The 13,312-nt window shown below is 53.2% G+C and overlaps 1 protein-coding gene across 1 annotated transcript; it reads right to left on the reverse strand.

The window, feature by feature from the left end:
• Positions 1-503: 503 nt before the first annotated feature.
• SOST (sclerostin) lies at positions 504-6,018 on the reverse strand. Its single transcript, XM_060645963.3, has 2 exons — positions 5,575-6,018; positions 504-2,852 (listed from the first exon to the last, which is right to left on the reverse strand). The coding sequence occupies exons 1-2, from the start codon at positions 5,789-5,791 to the stop codon at positions 2,431-2,433; spliced, it is 639 nt and encodes a 212-aa protein (XP_060501946.1). The 5' UTR covers positions 5,792-6,018; the 3' UTR covers positions 504-2,430.
• Positions 6,019-13,312: the final 7,294 nt, after the last annotated feature.

Here is a 13,312-nt window from a genome sequence, read left to right on the forward strand (position 1 = left end):
GAGTCATCCCTCCTTGTGGCAATTGAAGGATATTTCCTGAGTGTCAGCCAGCGTCCAGCGCTGTGAGGCGCCTTGGTGAGGCCACGCTGAGAGAAGGGCAAGACGTCGGCCCTGCTGGTGAAGATCGTTCATTTTTACCAGGGAGGCGTGAGATTCACGTTTGGAAAAACGCCTGAATGAGCCCCCTGTGAGCTGGAACCGAGTTGTACTTGGCTTTGCGTCTGTCCCAGGACTCCGCAGGGCTTGACCAGGTGAGACACACGTCCTCGAATGAATATCGCACAGAAGACAGAATCAGGAAGCAAAGCAGTGGCATGGACAAAAGGCCTGGGGCACATGAGGAGAGATCAGTGGGGATTGCAACATCTCTGGAAGGTGCAGGCTCGGAGGTGACAAGGAACATGAACTCCGAAGTAAGAGCAGGCGTCATTGGGGGTGGTCTGAGGCGGAGGGCGGGGGGGGGGGGGGGGGGGAGGATCAACTAAAAAGGCAAGGGCGAGTATAGTTCGGCCTCTCGGAGTCAGGAAGGAAGTTTGGTAGAGGGGGGATGGGAACCCAGCAGGGGAAGGCTTCACGTGTCAGGCTGAGAAGCCCCAACTTGATCTTGGGCAAGGAGGATCTACGGAAGGATTTTGAGCAGGGGTGAGGCACGATGAGAACAGTGTTTCTGGATGACAGTGTGGAGGGCAGGCTGCTTCAGGGAGACCAGGCTGAAGTTATTACAATGGCCGCGGGGAAGGAATGAGGTTTAGGTTTGGAAAGGAAGGGACAAGCATGACTTTTCAAAGGGAGGACATAATTGCCACAAGGGCCACCACAGCCCAGGCAAAGGTGCCTCCAAGGTTGCAGTCCTAGCGCCGAAGAAAAGGATGTCAACTTTGACAGGAATGGCTGTGTGTGGTTGACAAACATGAGACCACATCCTCTCGGAAATGATTCATTGTCTTTATTAACAATGCCTCTGGAAAGAACAGACTGGTATTTCATAAAGCAATATTAACGTTGTCATTTCTCTACAAGAAAAACTTTTGCATAAATAACTTAAGTGAGAAAATAAATATGTAACTTAACTCTTTGTAAAAACCACGACTTTCATTCTTGTGGACAAATCCCACATGGAAGGATTGTGGAAAGGACCAGCCTGGCGGGATTTCACACGGCATGTGCTTCTGGTTTGGTGTGTGTGTGTGTGTGTGTTACACAATGTGTAGAAACTACACAGAAAGTAAGAGGTGTCTGGAAATGACTTTCAAAAAGATTTTTGGATGACATCTATCAGGCTTTGTGGTTTCTCGGCATATGTACAGAACTTGTAATTTTTTTCCCCAAGTAATATTATTTCAGTGTAAGATATGACATCACAGGTAACAGCACTAAGAAGCTAGGTTCTAGACAGAATTGTGTCTGTGAGTGGTAGGCAGGAGGACGTCTGCAGAGGGATTCGCTGGTCTTTGCATGGGTGGTGGCTGCTCCCTTGGGCCTGCAAGCCCAGTGTCCTGGGACCTTCTCCTTCTCAACCCCAACCAATGGCATTGTTTCTGCATCCTTTGGGATGGAGGGGTGAAGACAGGCAAACATCCGGGGAGGGCCAGGCCGGGAGAGAACACAGCTTCTTCCAGGAGTTTGTCAGCCCTAAAAAAGACACCAACCCCGCACCCCACCCCCACGGCCACACTTGTTTTTCATCTTTGGCTGTCAGATCCGGGCATCACAACTCTGAATTCTGGACGTGACCATGGCAGCATTTCAACCCAACCTCTCTCTCTCTCCTTTGCCCATTCAAAAGACACGCAAGGCCTTGGAATCAGGTGACCGTAGACTCCTCGAGATACAAATCCCACCCCCACCTCCATTTTCCGAATAGGAAATTGAGGACAAGAAAGAGAAGAGTGTGGTCCAAGGTTATCCAGCGCGTTAGCGGCAGAGTCCGGACTAGAAACCATATCTATGGACCCCGGTCCTGTGTTCTTGGCACAACAAGGCACTAAAGGCTTTTTGAGGGGCAGAGAAGTGGAGAGGGAATCTTATCGCACTTTCTTAACCAGTCCCGGGACTTTCCTCCTCCCCCACTGCTCCCTTAGAACTCCTGGGCGGTGAAATTCTTGCTTTTCTGCCTCCTCGGAAGTGGGACCAGCAAAGGTGGGCGGCCCCTGTAGGCGGGGCTGCGTGGCTCAGTGTCTGTGACTCTCAGCGCCCTCCCCTGCCCTGCGGGACCCCCTCGGAGACGAGGGAGTGGGGGCTCTGCTGGCGCCCGGGATCCGCAGGGCCTGGCTACCTCCTGCCGAAGCCCAGAAGGTCTCAGCCCCCTGCCCTGGGTTGCAGGCATTTACAATGAGATACAAACAATCAAACCGCGCGCCGAGGGCAGAAAGCCGGGCGCCTGGGCCGGGGCGCGGGTTGCGGGGGAAGGCGCGGCGCGGCGGGCGGCCTCTAATAGGCGTTCTCCAGCTCGGCCTGGTTGGCTTTGGCGCCCCGGGCGCGGGGGCGCGGCTTTCGGCCCTTCTGCGGCCGCGCGGCCTCGGGCCCGAAGTCCTTGAGCTCGGACTGATTGTGGAAGCGGGTGAGGCGCTTGCACTTGCACGAGGCCACCAGGCGCACTTTGCGCGCGCGCGGCGCCGCGTCACCGGGGCACAGCAGCTGCACCCGCTGCGCGCGGTAGCGGTCGGGGATGCAGCGGAAGTCGGGTCCGCTCGGGCGCCACCACTTGCCGCGGCCGATGGCGTTGGGCAGCAGGCGCGCCGGGCCGCACTGGCCGGAGCACACCAGCTCGGTGACCGGCTTGGCGCTGCGGCAGGGCCCGTCCGTCACGTAGCGGGTGAAGTGCAGCTCGCGGCAGCTGTACTCGGACACGTCTGCGGGAGAGACGGCTTGTGAGGCCAGCCCGGCTCCCTCCGCGCCACCAACCCCCCCAGCCCCCAGCCCAGGTCTTTTCCAATCCTGCGGGCTCTCCAGATGGGCATCTATTACTCGGAGGGACGGGGTGGCGGCTGGTGGAAAGAACGCTGACCCACCCCTTCCCCCTAAAACTTTGGAGCCAAGTGCCTGTTGCAGTTCGAATACCAGCTCCATCACTGTGTGATCTTGGGCAAGTCACTTAGCCTCTCTGTGCTCCTTATCAGAAAAACGGGTTGTCCTAAGGAGTTAGTTGCGTGTATATAATGCAGGGGACACTGTGAGCACACAGTAAGAGCAGTGTTATTCTTCTTCTTCTCCAAGGGGGCCCTTTTCTCCAGATGGAAGTCACATCTGTGCCACAGAGTGCCTGGTCGAGGCAGAGTAGGTATTAGCCACACCCTTTACATGGTCTTGGCTTCTCCTAAATTCTTTTTCCAGCCACTTGGGAGGGATGGTGAGGGGATAGAGAAAGGAGTAGGGGTTAATTGGAGGTAATAAATCAGGGCAACTGCTGCCAAGGACAGGGATGGAAGGGGAGGTGGGGAGGAGAAGTCATTAGACGCGAAGAGAGCCAAAGGCAGCTTGTCCAACCCTCTCATCATCGCTGAGGACACGGAGGCCTCGAGAGGGAATAACACTTGCCCAAAAGGCAGAGTTGGGTCTCCTCACCCCAGTTCCCTGGGGCCCCAACACCTCTGGGGTCCCACAAAGGCAGAAGCTATGTGCCTGAGTGCCCAGGTGGGAGGCTGGGCTGGGGGTGGGGGCAAAGGGCTGCCTTTTACTGCAGTTACTTCCTGCCCCAGGGGACAGAGCTCTGACTGAAAACCTACAGGTTCGCCTGCCACAAACATTTATTAAGCACCTGCTGTGTACCAAGCACTCTGCCGGGGACATCTCTTGTTTTGTGCCATTTAGATGGATCTCCGAGGGTGACACAGGCTTGTTCCTGGGTTGGGGGGGGGGGGGGGGCGGGGACTGGGCTCTGTGGCCTGGCTTCGTGCCCTGAAGGCACCTTGATCAACTCTCCTACTGTGGGCTTAGACAGATGCCAGCCTGTCCCCCACCCGAGGGTCTCATGGGGACAGTTCCCATGTGACACAAGGGATGAAAAATAGCCCACGACCAAAACCAGAGAAAAGCAGAGAAGGCTCCACTCCCCAGGCCCTGCAGAATAAGCATGGCAGGGGAGATGTGGAGTCCGCCTTCCTCCCGTGGCTGACCTGGTTTCTGCGCTGGTTTGGCCTCCTTACCACTGTTCCCGGGCTGCAGGGGTAGCGTGTGGGGGTGGCCTGTTTGCCCAGGGAAGGAGGTGTTTTGGACTTTCCAAGAATAGTGCCCCTGGGTCAGGCACTTCCTCTGCAGAGGGTGACTTTGTTTTGAGCTCACAGCGTCCTCGGGGCCTGTGGCCTCTTATAGGAGCCCGGGGAAGTGGATGGTTTGTACTTGGGATCCAAACAGGGGCATGAAGCAGTCACTTGAGCTTAATCGACCTTGCCCGGGGGCGGGGGGGGGGGGGGGTGATGTGCTGCCGCCCTCCTCTTGTGAAGACTTGAGGCCCCAGGCCTCCTGTGGGGTTCCCCAGCCTTCACAATTGTGGGGCAAGGAGGGATGGGTCGAGAGGGGCCTGGGCAGTGGATTCCTCACCAGCCCGCCCAACGACCGGAGGGCAGTGAGGCCCTCCCTCTGAAGTGTCATTCCGGCCCCCGCCCCCAGCCGTTCCTGCCAGCTGCAGAGCCAGCTGTCACCCCCGCCCTCCCCGGGCTTCTCTGCGCAGACCTGACCAGGAACCCAGATGTGCCCTCCAATGGGGCTGTTGCCTTGTCACTGGGGTCAGGCTCCCTCCCTAGGAACGAGGCAAGGCCTGGTCTGGGGGCAGAAGATGGGGGCACCTGTGTCCACTCCCTGCACAGAGGATGCCACCTCCCCTCCAGGGCCCGACCCCAGCTGCCGCCCAGGTCCGAGGCTAAGACTGTCCCTGCAGCTTGCATTCCTTCAAGTGCCAGCTGGCTGGGCAGACCGGGGGCAGGGGGAATGTCCCTTTCTCATGGCTCTGTGTGGGGTTTTCTCTGGCTCTCAGTTCCGCACCGCCCCCCCCCCCACGATCCCCCTGCAGGGCTGTCTTGGAATGGGATCAAACTGGGGCCAAACCCGAGTTCTTCTCACTACCAAGTTACTTAGCATCTGGAGATCTCATTTCTTTACTTGCCGGCTGAGAGGTCACCTCATGGGGCTCCCGCGTGGTGGATCCCCGGGGTAAGGTTCAGGTATGGCCTGTGTAAAGGATCTGCATCCGGCAGGTGCTCACAGCTGTGAGGCTCCCTTGCCTTGTCCCCTCTCCCGAGGTGCCAGCTGGGGGACCTATCTCCTGTGATCTCCGGAGGGGATTCTTTGAAACTGTCTCCATTCTGAGGCTCTGAGCCTGTCCCAGAGTTGGGCTCTCACCACCTCAGGCTCCTCTCTGCCCCGGGCTCCCGCGGCCAGCCCCCTGCCAGCCCCGGGCCCCTGCACCTCAATGCCAAGGCTACTAGGTTAGGCATGCTGTCCTCCCCTGCCTCCAGGCAAGACTGTCCCTCCTGGAGCGCCGGCAGCGGGGGGCACTGTCTACCCCAGTCTTCAAAACCTCCCAGAGAGAACCCTCCCAGGCCCCTTGTGCTAAACATGCCCTCCTCTACCCCATACCTTTGGTCTCAAAGGGATGGTGAGGGGGTCTCCCTCCGTTCTCCGCTCGGTTCATGGTCTTGTTCTCCAGCTCTGGCGGAGGCTCGGGGTACTCGCCCAGCTCAGGGATGATCTCCGTGGCATCGTTCTTGAAGGCCTGCCAGCCCTGGCCCTCCACCACACGGAAGGCTGCGTGCACCAGCAGGCAGACAAGACACAGGGCGAGAGAGAGCTGCATGGCGCCAGCCAGAGGAGGGCACCCAGCCTTCCAGTAGCACAGGCTCCGGTCCCCAGCCTGGGACACGTTTGCCTTTTTAAAGCCCCCTCTGCCTCGTGCCAACCAATGAGGACAGGCTGGGGCAGGGCTGGTCCCATGTTTCTCTCAGCCCAGGGGGAGGGAACGGGTGTGCTCAGAGCAAGCCCTCCCCAAAGACTTCTCAGGCACAGCAAACTCCCTGGGAGCCGGTGCTCCCAGGTGACCTAGAGAGAGGGGGGCGTGTGAGGCGAGCCTGCCCTCCAGCACCTCCCACGTGCAGGCGGCTGTGGTTTTCGGATATCAAGATGAGCTCCAGCTCACAATCTTTACCTCCTTGGGCCCCTCGGGCTTTCTCAAAACAAGCTTTGGGCCAGCTTCACAAAGAAAACTACAGCCCGGAGTCCTCCACAGGGCTAAGCCCAGCCAAGTGCCTTTCTCAGGCCAAGTTCGTTTGTTACCCCACCGACAAGTGGCCCGAGGGGTATATCTTTGGCCCCCCACAGACCCAGGCAGGGGCAGAAGGATACTTTTTAAGAAACCCCATTGGTCCCGGTTCCATGAGGCTGAGCATCGATTACGCTGATCAAGAAAGCCCCCGTTGGCACCCTCTGGAAGGCAAGAGAGAAAACTGGAGGGCCGCGGGGAGAGTATCTGCTTGGGCAAGGGGGCGGGGATTCTGGTTCCAAGGCCAGGATGAGTAAGTCAACGGACAGTGGTGATGGAGCGCGAGGAGGAAACCGTGGGGATTCTGCGCATGGTGACAGGCACTTCTTGGCCAAGACACTCACTGCTGCTTGCGGACTGATGTGCCCAAGGCAGTCATTTCCCTGGCCAGGCTGTGGGTAGGAACGGAGAGCACAAAAATCCCTTTTCGTAGCAAGACCAAGGCCGGCATTTTCAGTGCTGACATCCTTTTTTTCTTCTTCATCATCTTTTTGTTTGTTCGGCTGGTTGGTTTCTCAGACGATTCTATTTTTCAAAAACAGCTTTGAGTCCTATATGGAAAACCTTATTGGTCCATGCTATGGGGTGCATTCCATGAAGCCATCCCAGGTCCAGCTAGCCACAAAGAAATCAAAAGGAATTGCTACCTTAGCCCTGGAGCAGAACCAGGGGCCTGGGAGGGGTAGAGGCACCGGGGAGGAAGGTTCACACCTGAGGTGCAGGAAAAGAAAGGAGAGCCAGCGGAAGCTTTCACTGCAGATGGATTGTTCCAGGAGGCTGGGAAGAGGGCTGTGGCCCGGGTCCCCTTGGTATTTTCACTGGGCAATGAATCAGTATGCCCCACCTGCAGAGCCTCCGCGAGGCCTTTGCCACCTGCCTTGACTTGCAAGCCGCTGTGTCCATCTGAAGCCGTCTGTCCCTCCTTTCCTCCATCCATCACTCGACACATGAATGCAGCTGCCCTGACAGTTTTACAAGCCAGACAGAAGCCCCTGCAGGAAGGGCCCTCTCTGATACCTGCTTCCTAAGTCAGTTTCCTTCGGGGCAGACGAAAACAGCTGTGGCCATTGTTGGAGGTGATCTATCTCTCCCAACAGAGCCCGTGGGTGTTGTGAGAAGCCGGCCCTCTGCGCCCCCTCCCCCTGTCTGTGACCCTCCAGCCTCCTTTTCCCTGGCTCTGGAATGTAGACCGTTAACCCTATCGTGGCCGGACAGCGGCCTTCTTGCCCTGGATTTGGGAGAGGGCAGTTCCCGATGCCCGGATTCCTGAAACTTGGCGCTGTCTGCGCGGGAGCCCCACCTGCTGTCCGGAGCTACAGACCCATCCGCCTGAACCGGAGCCCGTGGGGGCCCATCCTTGGGGCACTCCTGCCACCTGCTGGAGACCGAAGGGGGAGCCAGCGGCCGGAGGATGGCGAAGGATTTCATTTGGCTTCAGGGTTTTATTTGAAACTGAAGTGAGGTGAAAAGAAACAAGGGAAGAATCCAGTGGATTTGAACCGATGAAGTGTGTCCATCCTTTCGAATTCTTCTCTGCCAAGGTATAGCCGTGCTCTCCACGGAACGGCTCACAGATGTCATCGATGCTATGATGCTCATCTGCTTCACTTCCTGCTTATCCAGCTTTATATGTACTCAGTTCAGGAGTCTGTCTTTCTTCAGAGTTAAACCCCTAGGGTTTTAGCTCACTTCTGTTGTGGATACTTTAGGCTATTTCAATGCTCCCCTATCCTCAGTAGGGATGCTACGAATTTCCTTGCCCAAAGCAATTTTTTGAGTTCAACTTTTTGAGATCAATTGTGAATTCACAGGTACTTATAAGGAATAATACGGAGAGAATTGCATGTACCCTTCAGCCAGTTTCTCTCTATGGCAACATCTCGCAAAGCTATAGTACAATATCATAACCAGGATACCGACATTGATACAATCCACCAATTTAGTTCAGATTTCCCATTTTACTTGCCTTCTTGTGCGCATGCACACGTGCGTGTGTGTTTCGGTCCATGTAAATTTATCACATGTGTAAGTTCAAGTATCCGTCACAGCTAAGATAATGAATCACTCTGATCACAAAGATCCCTCTCACTGCCTTTTTATAATCACACCTACCTTCTTCCCACGCCCTCCCTCTTCACCCCTAACCCATGGCACCACTAATCTGTTCTCCATTTCTATAATATTGTCATTTCAGAAGTGTTACCTAAATGGAACCAAACAGTCTAGAGCCTTTTAGGATTGGCTTTTTTCACTCCACGTAATTCCCTGGAGATTCATCCTGGTTGTTGCATGCTTGTATCAATGCTCCATTGCTGGATAATAGTCCACAAAGTAATTGAACAGACAAACAAACAGAACTTTGGGGTTATTTCCAGAAGCGAACGCTGCGTCTGAGAGGGTGAACAGCTGGCTGTGTATTGCAGGGTTGTTCTCCAGAAAACTCAGCCAGGTCCCCGCTCCCATGAGTGACATACCAGTAGGCCTGTGCGTAGGTCAGCCAGGGCTGCTGAAACAAAGTACCACAAAGTGAGTGGTACAAACAACACAAATGCATTGTCTCTGGGCGCCTGGGTGGCTCAGTCGGCTAAGTTCTTGATTTCGGCTCAGGTCATGATCTCGCGGTTGGTAGGATTGAGCCCCGCGTCGGGCTCTGTGCTGACCCTGCAGAGCCTGCTTGGGATTCTCTCTCTCCCTCTCTCTGCTCCTCCCCTGCTCACGCGTGTGCACACGAGCCCTCTTTCTCTTTCTCAAAATTGAAAACCGAAAGAAAAAAAGAAATGCATTGTGTCACAGTTCTGGAGACTGAAACTGTGAGACCAGTGTTGGAAGGGTTGGTTTCTTGTGATGGCTGTGATGGGAGAGTCTGCTCCATGCCTTTGCTCTAGCTTCTGGAGCCTCTCCTGGCAATCTTTGGTGTTCCTTGTTCCTTGACTTCTAGAAGCTTCACCCCGATCTCTGCTGTCACCTTCACATGGCGTTCCCCGTGTGTGCTTGTCTGTGTCCTAATTTCCCCTTTTTTATAAGGACATCAGTCATATTAAATTAGGGCCCACCCTAATGACCTCATCTTCTCTAATTACATCTGCAACAAACCTGTTTCCAAATAAAGGTCACGTTCTGATGCACCAGGGGTTAGGATTCACGATATGAAATTTAGAGGGGGCACAATTCAGCACATAACAGCATGTGTCTCCACGAGGTGGCCAACACTGGGTTTGGGCTAAACAATTTTTATTTTTTCAACATTTTTTATTTATTTTTGGGACAGAGAGAGACAGAGCATGAACGGGGGAGGGGCAGAGAGAGAGGGAGACATAGAATCAGAAACAGGCTCCAGGGTCTGAGCCATCAGCCCAGAGCCCGATGCGGGGCTCGAACTCACGGACCGCGAGATCGTGACCTGGCTGAAGTTGGACGCTTAACCGACTGCGCCACCCAGGCGCCCCAAGGCTAAACAATTTTTAATTGCATTTAGTAATTTTACTCGTTGTAACTAAATTTCTAGCAAGGCTGTTTTTCAATTTTTTTTTTAGTGTTTATTTATTTCTGAGTCAGAGAGAGACAGAGCACGAGTGGGGGAGGGGCAGAGAGAGAGGGGGACACAGAATCTGAAACAGGCCCCAGGCTCTGAGCTGTCAGCACAGAGCCTGACGCAGGGCTCGAACTCACGGACCGCGAGATCATGACCCGAGCCGAAGCCGGACGCTCAACCGACTGAGCCACCCAGGCGCTCCGCAAGACTGTTTTCCTACGTGATGATTTGCTGTTTTTCATTTCCACCGAGCTGCCTGTTCATATGCCCACTTGCCAAACATTTAAAGAAGCAAGACCTCATCTCCTGCTAGGAGGTGTGGACTGATTCGTGCCCCCCTCCGGGAGCTCCTGTACCAGGGAAGAAAAGAGTTCTTCCACAAAGAAAGCGGTTAGTGCCACTGAGGAAAGGTGCAGATGCTTTATTTTTTTCTTTAAAGGGACAAAGTGTTATGAGCTTTCAGAGGGGAGAAGAGTCTCTCCCACCTGGGATGGATCAGGGATCCTCACAGGAAGACGAGGCGTTTGGACCATGCTCTGAAGGACAGGCTAAGTTTGGAAAGTAAGCTATGCTCCTTTGAATTCTCAGGATTACAGGATCTTTGATCTGAAAGGATGCTCCAAAGGCATCTAACTCTTTACGTGGTACTCAAGCCACCTGTCTATAATTCATGGGACCTGAGACTTCTTGTTGGCTGCATTTTTACACAGACTTTGCTCCCACAGGTCGGGGTAACATGGGGTCTCTGGATTCGGAGGGCAATCTGTTTATAGGCAGCTGCCTGCATTGAGGGACGTCCACACCAGCCTGTCTTTATTCACAGCCGAGAGATTGTTTCCTGGAGAGCACAGGGTCTCGGCACAGGTTGAAAGTGGAACCCTTTGACTTGTTCAGTCAGCAGCTTCTGAGGGACAAAGAGGAGAGGGGTCCCAAAGACCATTGTCACTTACCCCCACCCCCTACTCCATGCTTAGAATGGGCCAATGGTTCCCCCAGCCCTTACAGGATGGAACCACCGTGTTCTTTCTGGAAACCAGGACAACTCATTCCAGAACCTCCCCAACGGCCATCCAAACTACCACCCTCTGCCTGGAGGGCCCCTGTCTGAAAACCCTAAAGAAACAAGTATTCGTGACACTTGTTAAAAATGGTAAAGTCAGGGGTGCCAGGCTGGCTCAGTCAGTTAAGCGTCGGACTCCTGATTTCGGCTCAGGTCATGATCTCACGGTTCAGAAGTTCAAGCCCTGCATCAGGCTCTGTGCTGACAGTGCAGAGGCTGCTTGGGATTTTCTCTCTCTCCTTCTCTCTCTGCCTGCCTCTCCCACCCCACTCATGCTCACCTGGATGGCTCGGTCAGTCGAGCGTCTGACTTTCCACTCAGGTCATGATCTCGCGGTTCGTGGGTTCGAGCCCCGCGCCGGGCTCTGTGCTGATAGTTCAGAGCCTGGAGCCTGTTTTGGATTCTGTGTCTCCCTCTCTCTTTGCCCCTCCCTGTTCACACTCATATTTCTCTCTCTCTCAAAAATAAATAAACATTTTAAAAAGTTAAAAAAAAATAGAGTTCAGGAGAATATGAGTAAACTCTGGCCAAAGAGAGGTTCTATCACCCCATGTGTTTGGAGACCGATGTCCCTCTTCCAAGCCCAGCTGCACCTGTCCTCTGCTCTCCATTCTCTTTTCAACTCTTCCCTTCCTCTTCTTTCTGTCCTCCTGCCTCTCAGGGCAGCTGCCCCAGTGCTCCAGTGCATGGAGAACGTTCCACTGGAAGGCCATTTAGCTCATGGGCTTGCAGACCAGATCTCTCAAAACCTCACATTTCCATAGGGATGTCTTAACGTTTTAGTGTATGTGCTGCCGAAGAGAGCACTTAAGGTTTTAAAAATATGTACATTTCAATTATTTAAAAATATAATAAAAACACATTGATCATACATGGTGTGTATCTGCTTTTAATGAACTGGAGACCCCCCCCCCCCATTCATTGTGTTGCTCTAGGTTAACTCATTCTAGTGTAGACTGCCGAAATCGAATCTTTGCATTTGAACTTCTTATAAATGAGTCATCAATTCAGAAGGCCATGGCTCAGAGACTGCCTTTCTAAAAATTAGGCTTGGGCTGCCACCCCCATAAAATAATCTTTTTTTAGGGGTGTCTGGGTGACTCATTCAGTTGGTTAAGCATCCGACTTCGGCTCAGGTCATGATCTCGCGGTCCGTGAGTTCGAGCCCTGTGTCAGGCTCTGTGCCGACAGCTCAGAGCCTGGAGCCTGTTTCAGATTCTGTGTCTCCCTCTCTCTCTCTGACCCTCCCCCATTCATGCTGTCTTTCCCTGTCTCAAAAACAAACAAACGCTAAAAAAAATTTTTTAAAAAAATAATAATCTTTTTTAAAAAAAAAGTAATCTCTGGGCGCCTGGGTGGCTCAGTCGGTTAAGCGTCCGACTTCGGCTCAGGTCATGATCTCGCAGTCCGTGGGTTCGAGCCCCGCGTCGGGCTCTGGGCTGACAGCTCAGAGCCTAGAGCCTGTTTCAGATTCTGTGTCTCCCTCTTTCTCTGACCCTCCCCTGTTCATGCTCTCTGTCTCAAAAATAAATAAAATGTTAAAAAAAAAAAAAAAAAGTAATCTCTACATTCAACGTGGGGCTTGAACTCGTGACCCTGAGACCAAGAGTCCCACGCTCCACCGATTGAACCAGCCAGGCATCCCCCCGGGCCCCCATAAAATTGTACGAGCAAATATAAAACAATCCTCCTTAGCTCTGAGCATGGGGATGTGCTTGACACTGTGCCACCACGAGAGATGACAGAAATTAACAGGATATAAAGCAGATAAATTGCAACTGTCACTCACCTCATTTCGACATTCTGTGCTCCTTTAAAGCAGCCTGGACCTTTAAAATAAGAGTACAGGGGCACCTGGGTGGCTCAGTCAGTTAAGCGTCCGACTTTGGCTCAGGTCGTGATCTTGTGGCCCGTGAGTTCGAGCCCCGGGTCGGGCTCTGTGCTGACAGCTCAGAGCCTGGAGCCTGTTTCGGATTCCGTGTCTCCCTCTCTCTCTGACCCTCCCCCGTTCATGCTCTGTCTCTGTCTCAAAAATAAATAAACGTTAAAAAAAATATTTTTTAATAAAATAAAATAAAATAAGAGTACAGAAACGACCGTATACCATACACAGTGGAACACTACATAGCAGTAAAATGAATGCTACTGTAAGAAACAATTGTCCGTTAAGCAAAAAAAGCCAAGTGCAGAACATTTTCTATGGAATCTCTCCGTACACACACATGTGCCTGGGATTTTCCTAGCAGGATATACTTCTTAAGAGTGGCTTCCTCGGAGAGGAGGGATTAAAAGTTTGGGGGTAGGAGACTTACTTTTTGTGATAAGCCTTTTGTATTGCTTGAATTTATACTATGTATATATAGCATTAGCTTTTCAATGAAAAGGTTTTTAAACTTATATTTTAAGAAACACTTTTCCCAGTCTCCTAGATTCGTGTTTGGCCCTAAAATCCTATGTAAAGATATAA

Source organism: Panthera onca, chromosome E1, assembly GCF_046562875.1.
Source record: "Panthera onca isolate mPanOnc1 chromosome E1, mPanOnc1 haplotype 2, whole genome shotgun sequence".
Classification (NCBI taxonomy): domain Eukaryota; kingdom Metazoa; phylum Chordata; class Mammalia; order Carnivora; family Felidae; genus Panthera; species Panthera onca.

Excerpts from the sequence above, each read along its gene's own strand:
- SOST (XM_060645963.3), bottom strand. The coding sequence starts at position 5,791 with ATGCAGCTCTCTCTCGCCCTGTGTCTTGTCTGCCTGCTGGTGCACGCA. Across the intron at positions 2,853-5,574 it reads CCATCCCTTTGAGACCAAAG|ACGTGTCCGAGTACAGCTGC; the intron begins GTATGGGGTAGA and ends TCTCTCCCGCAG.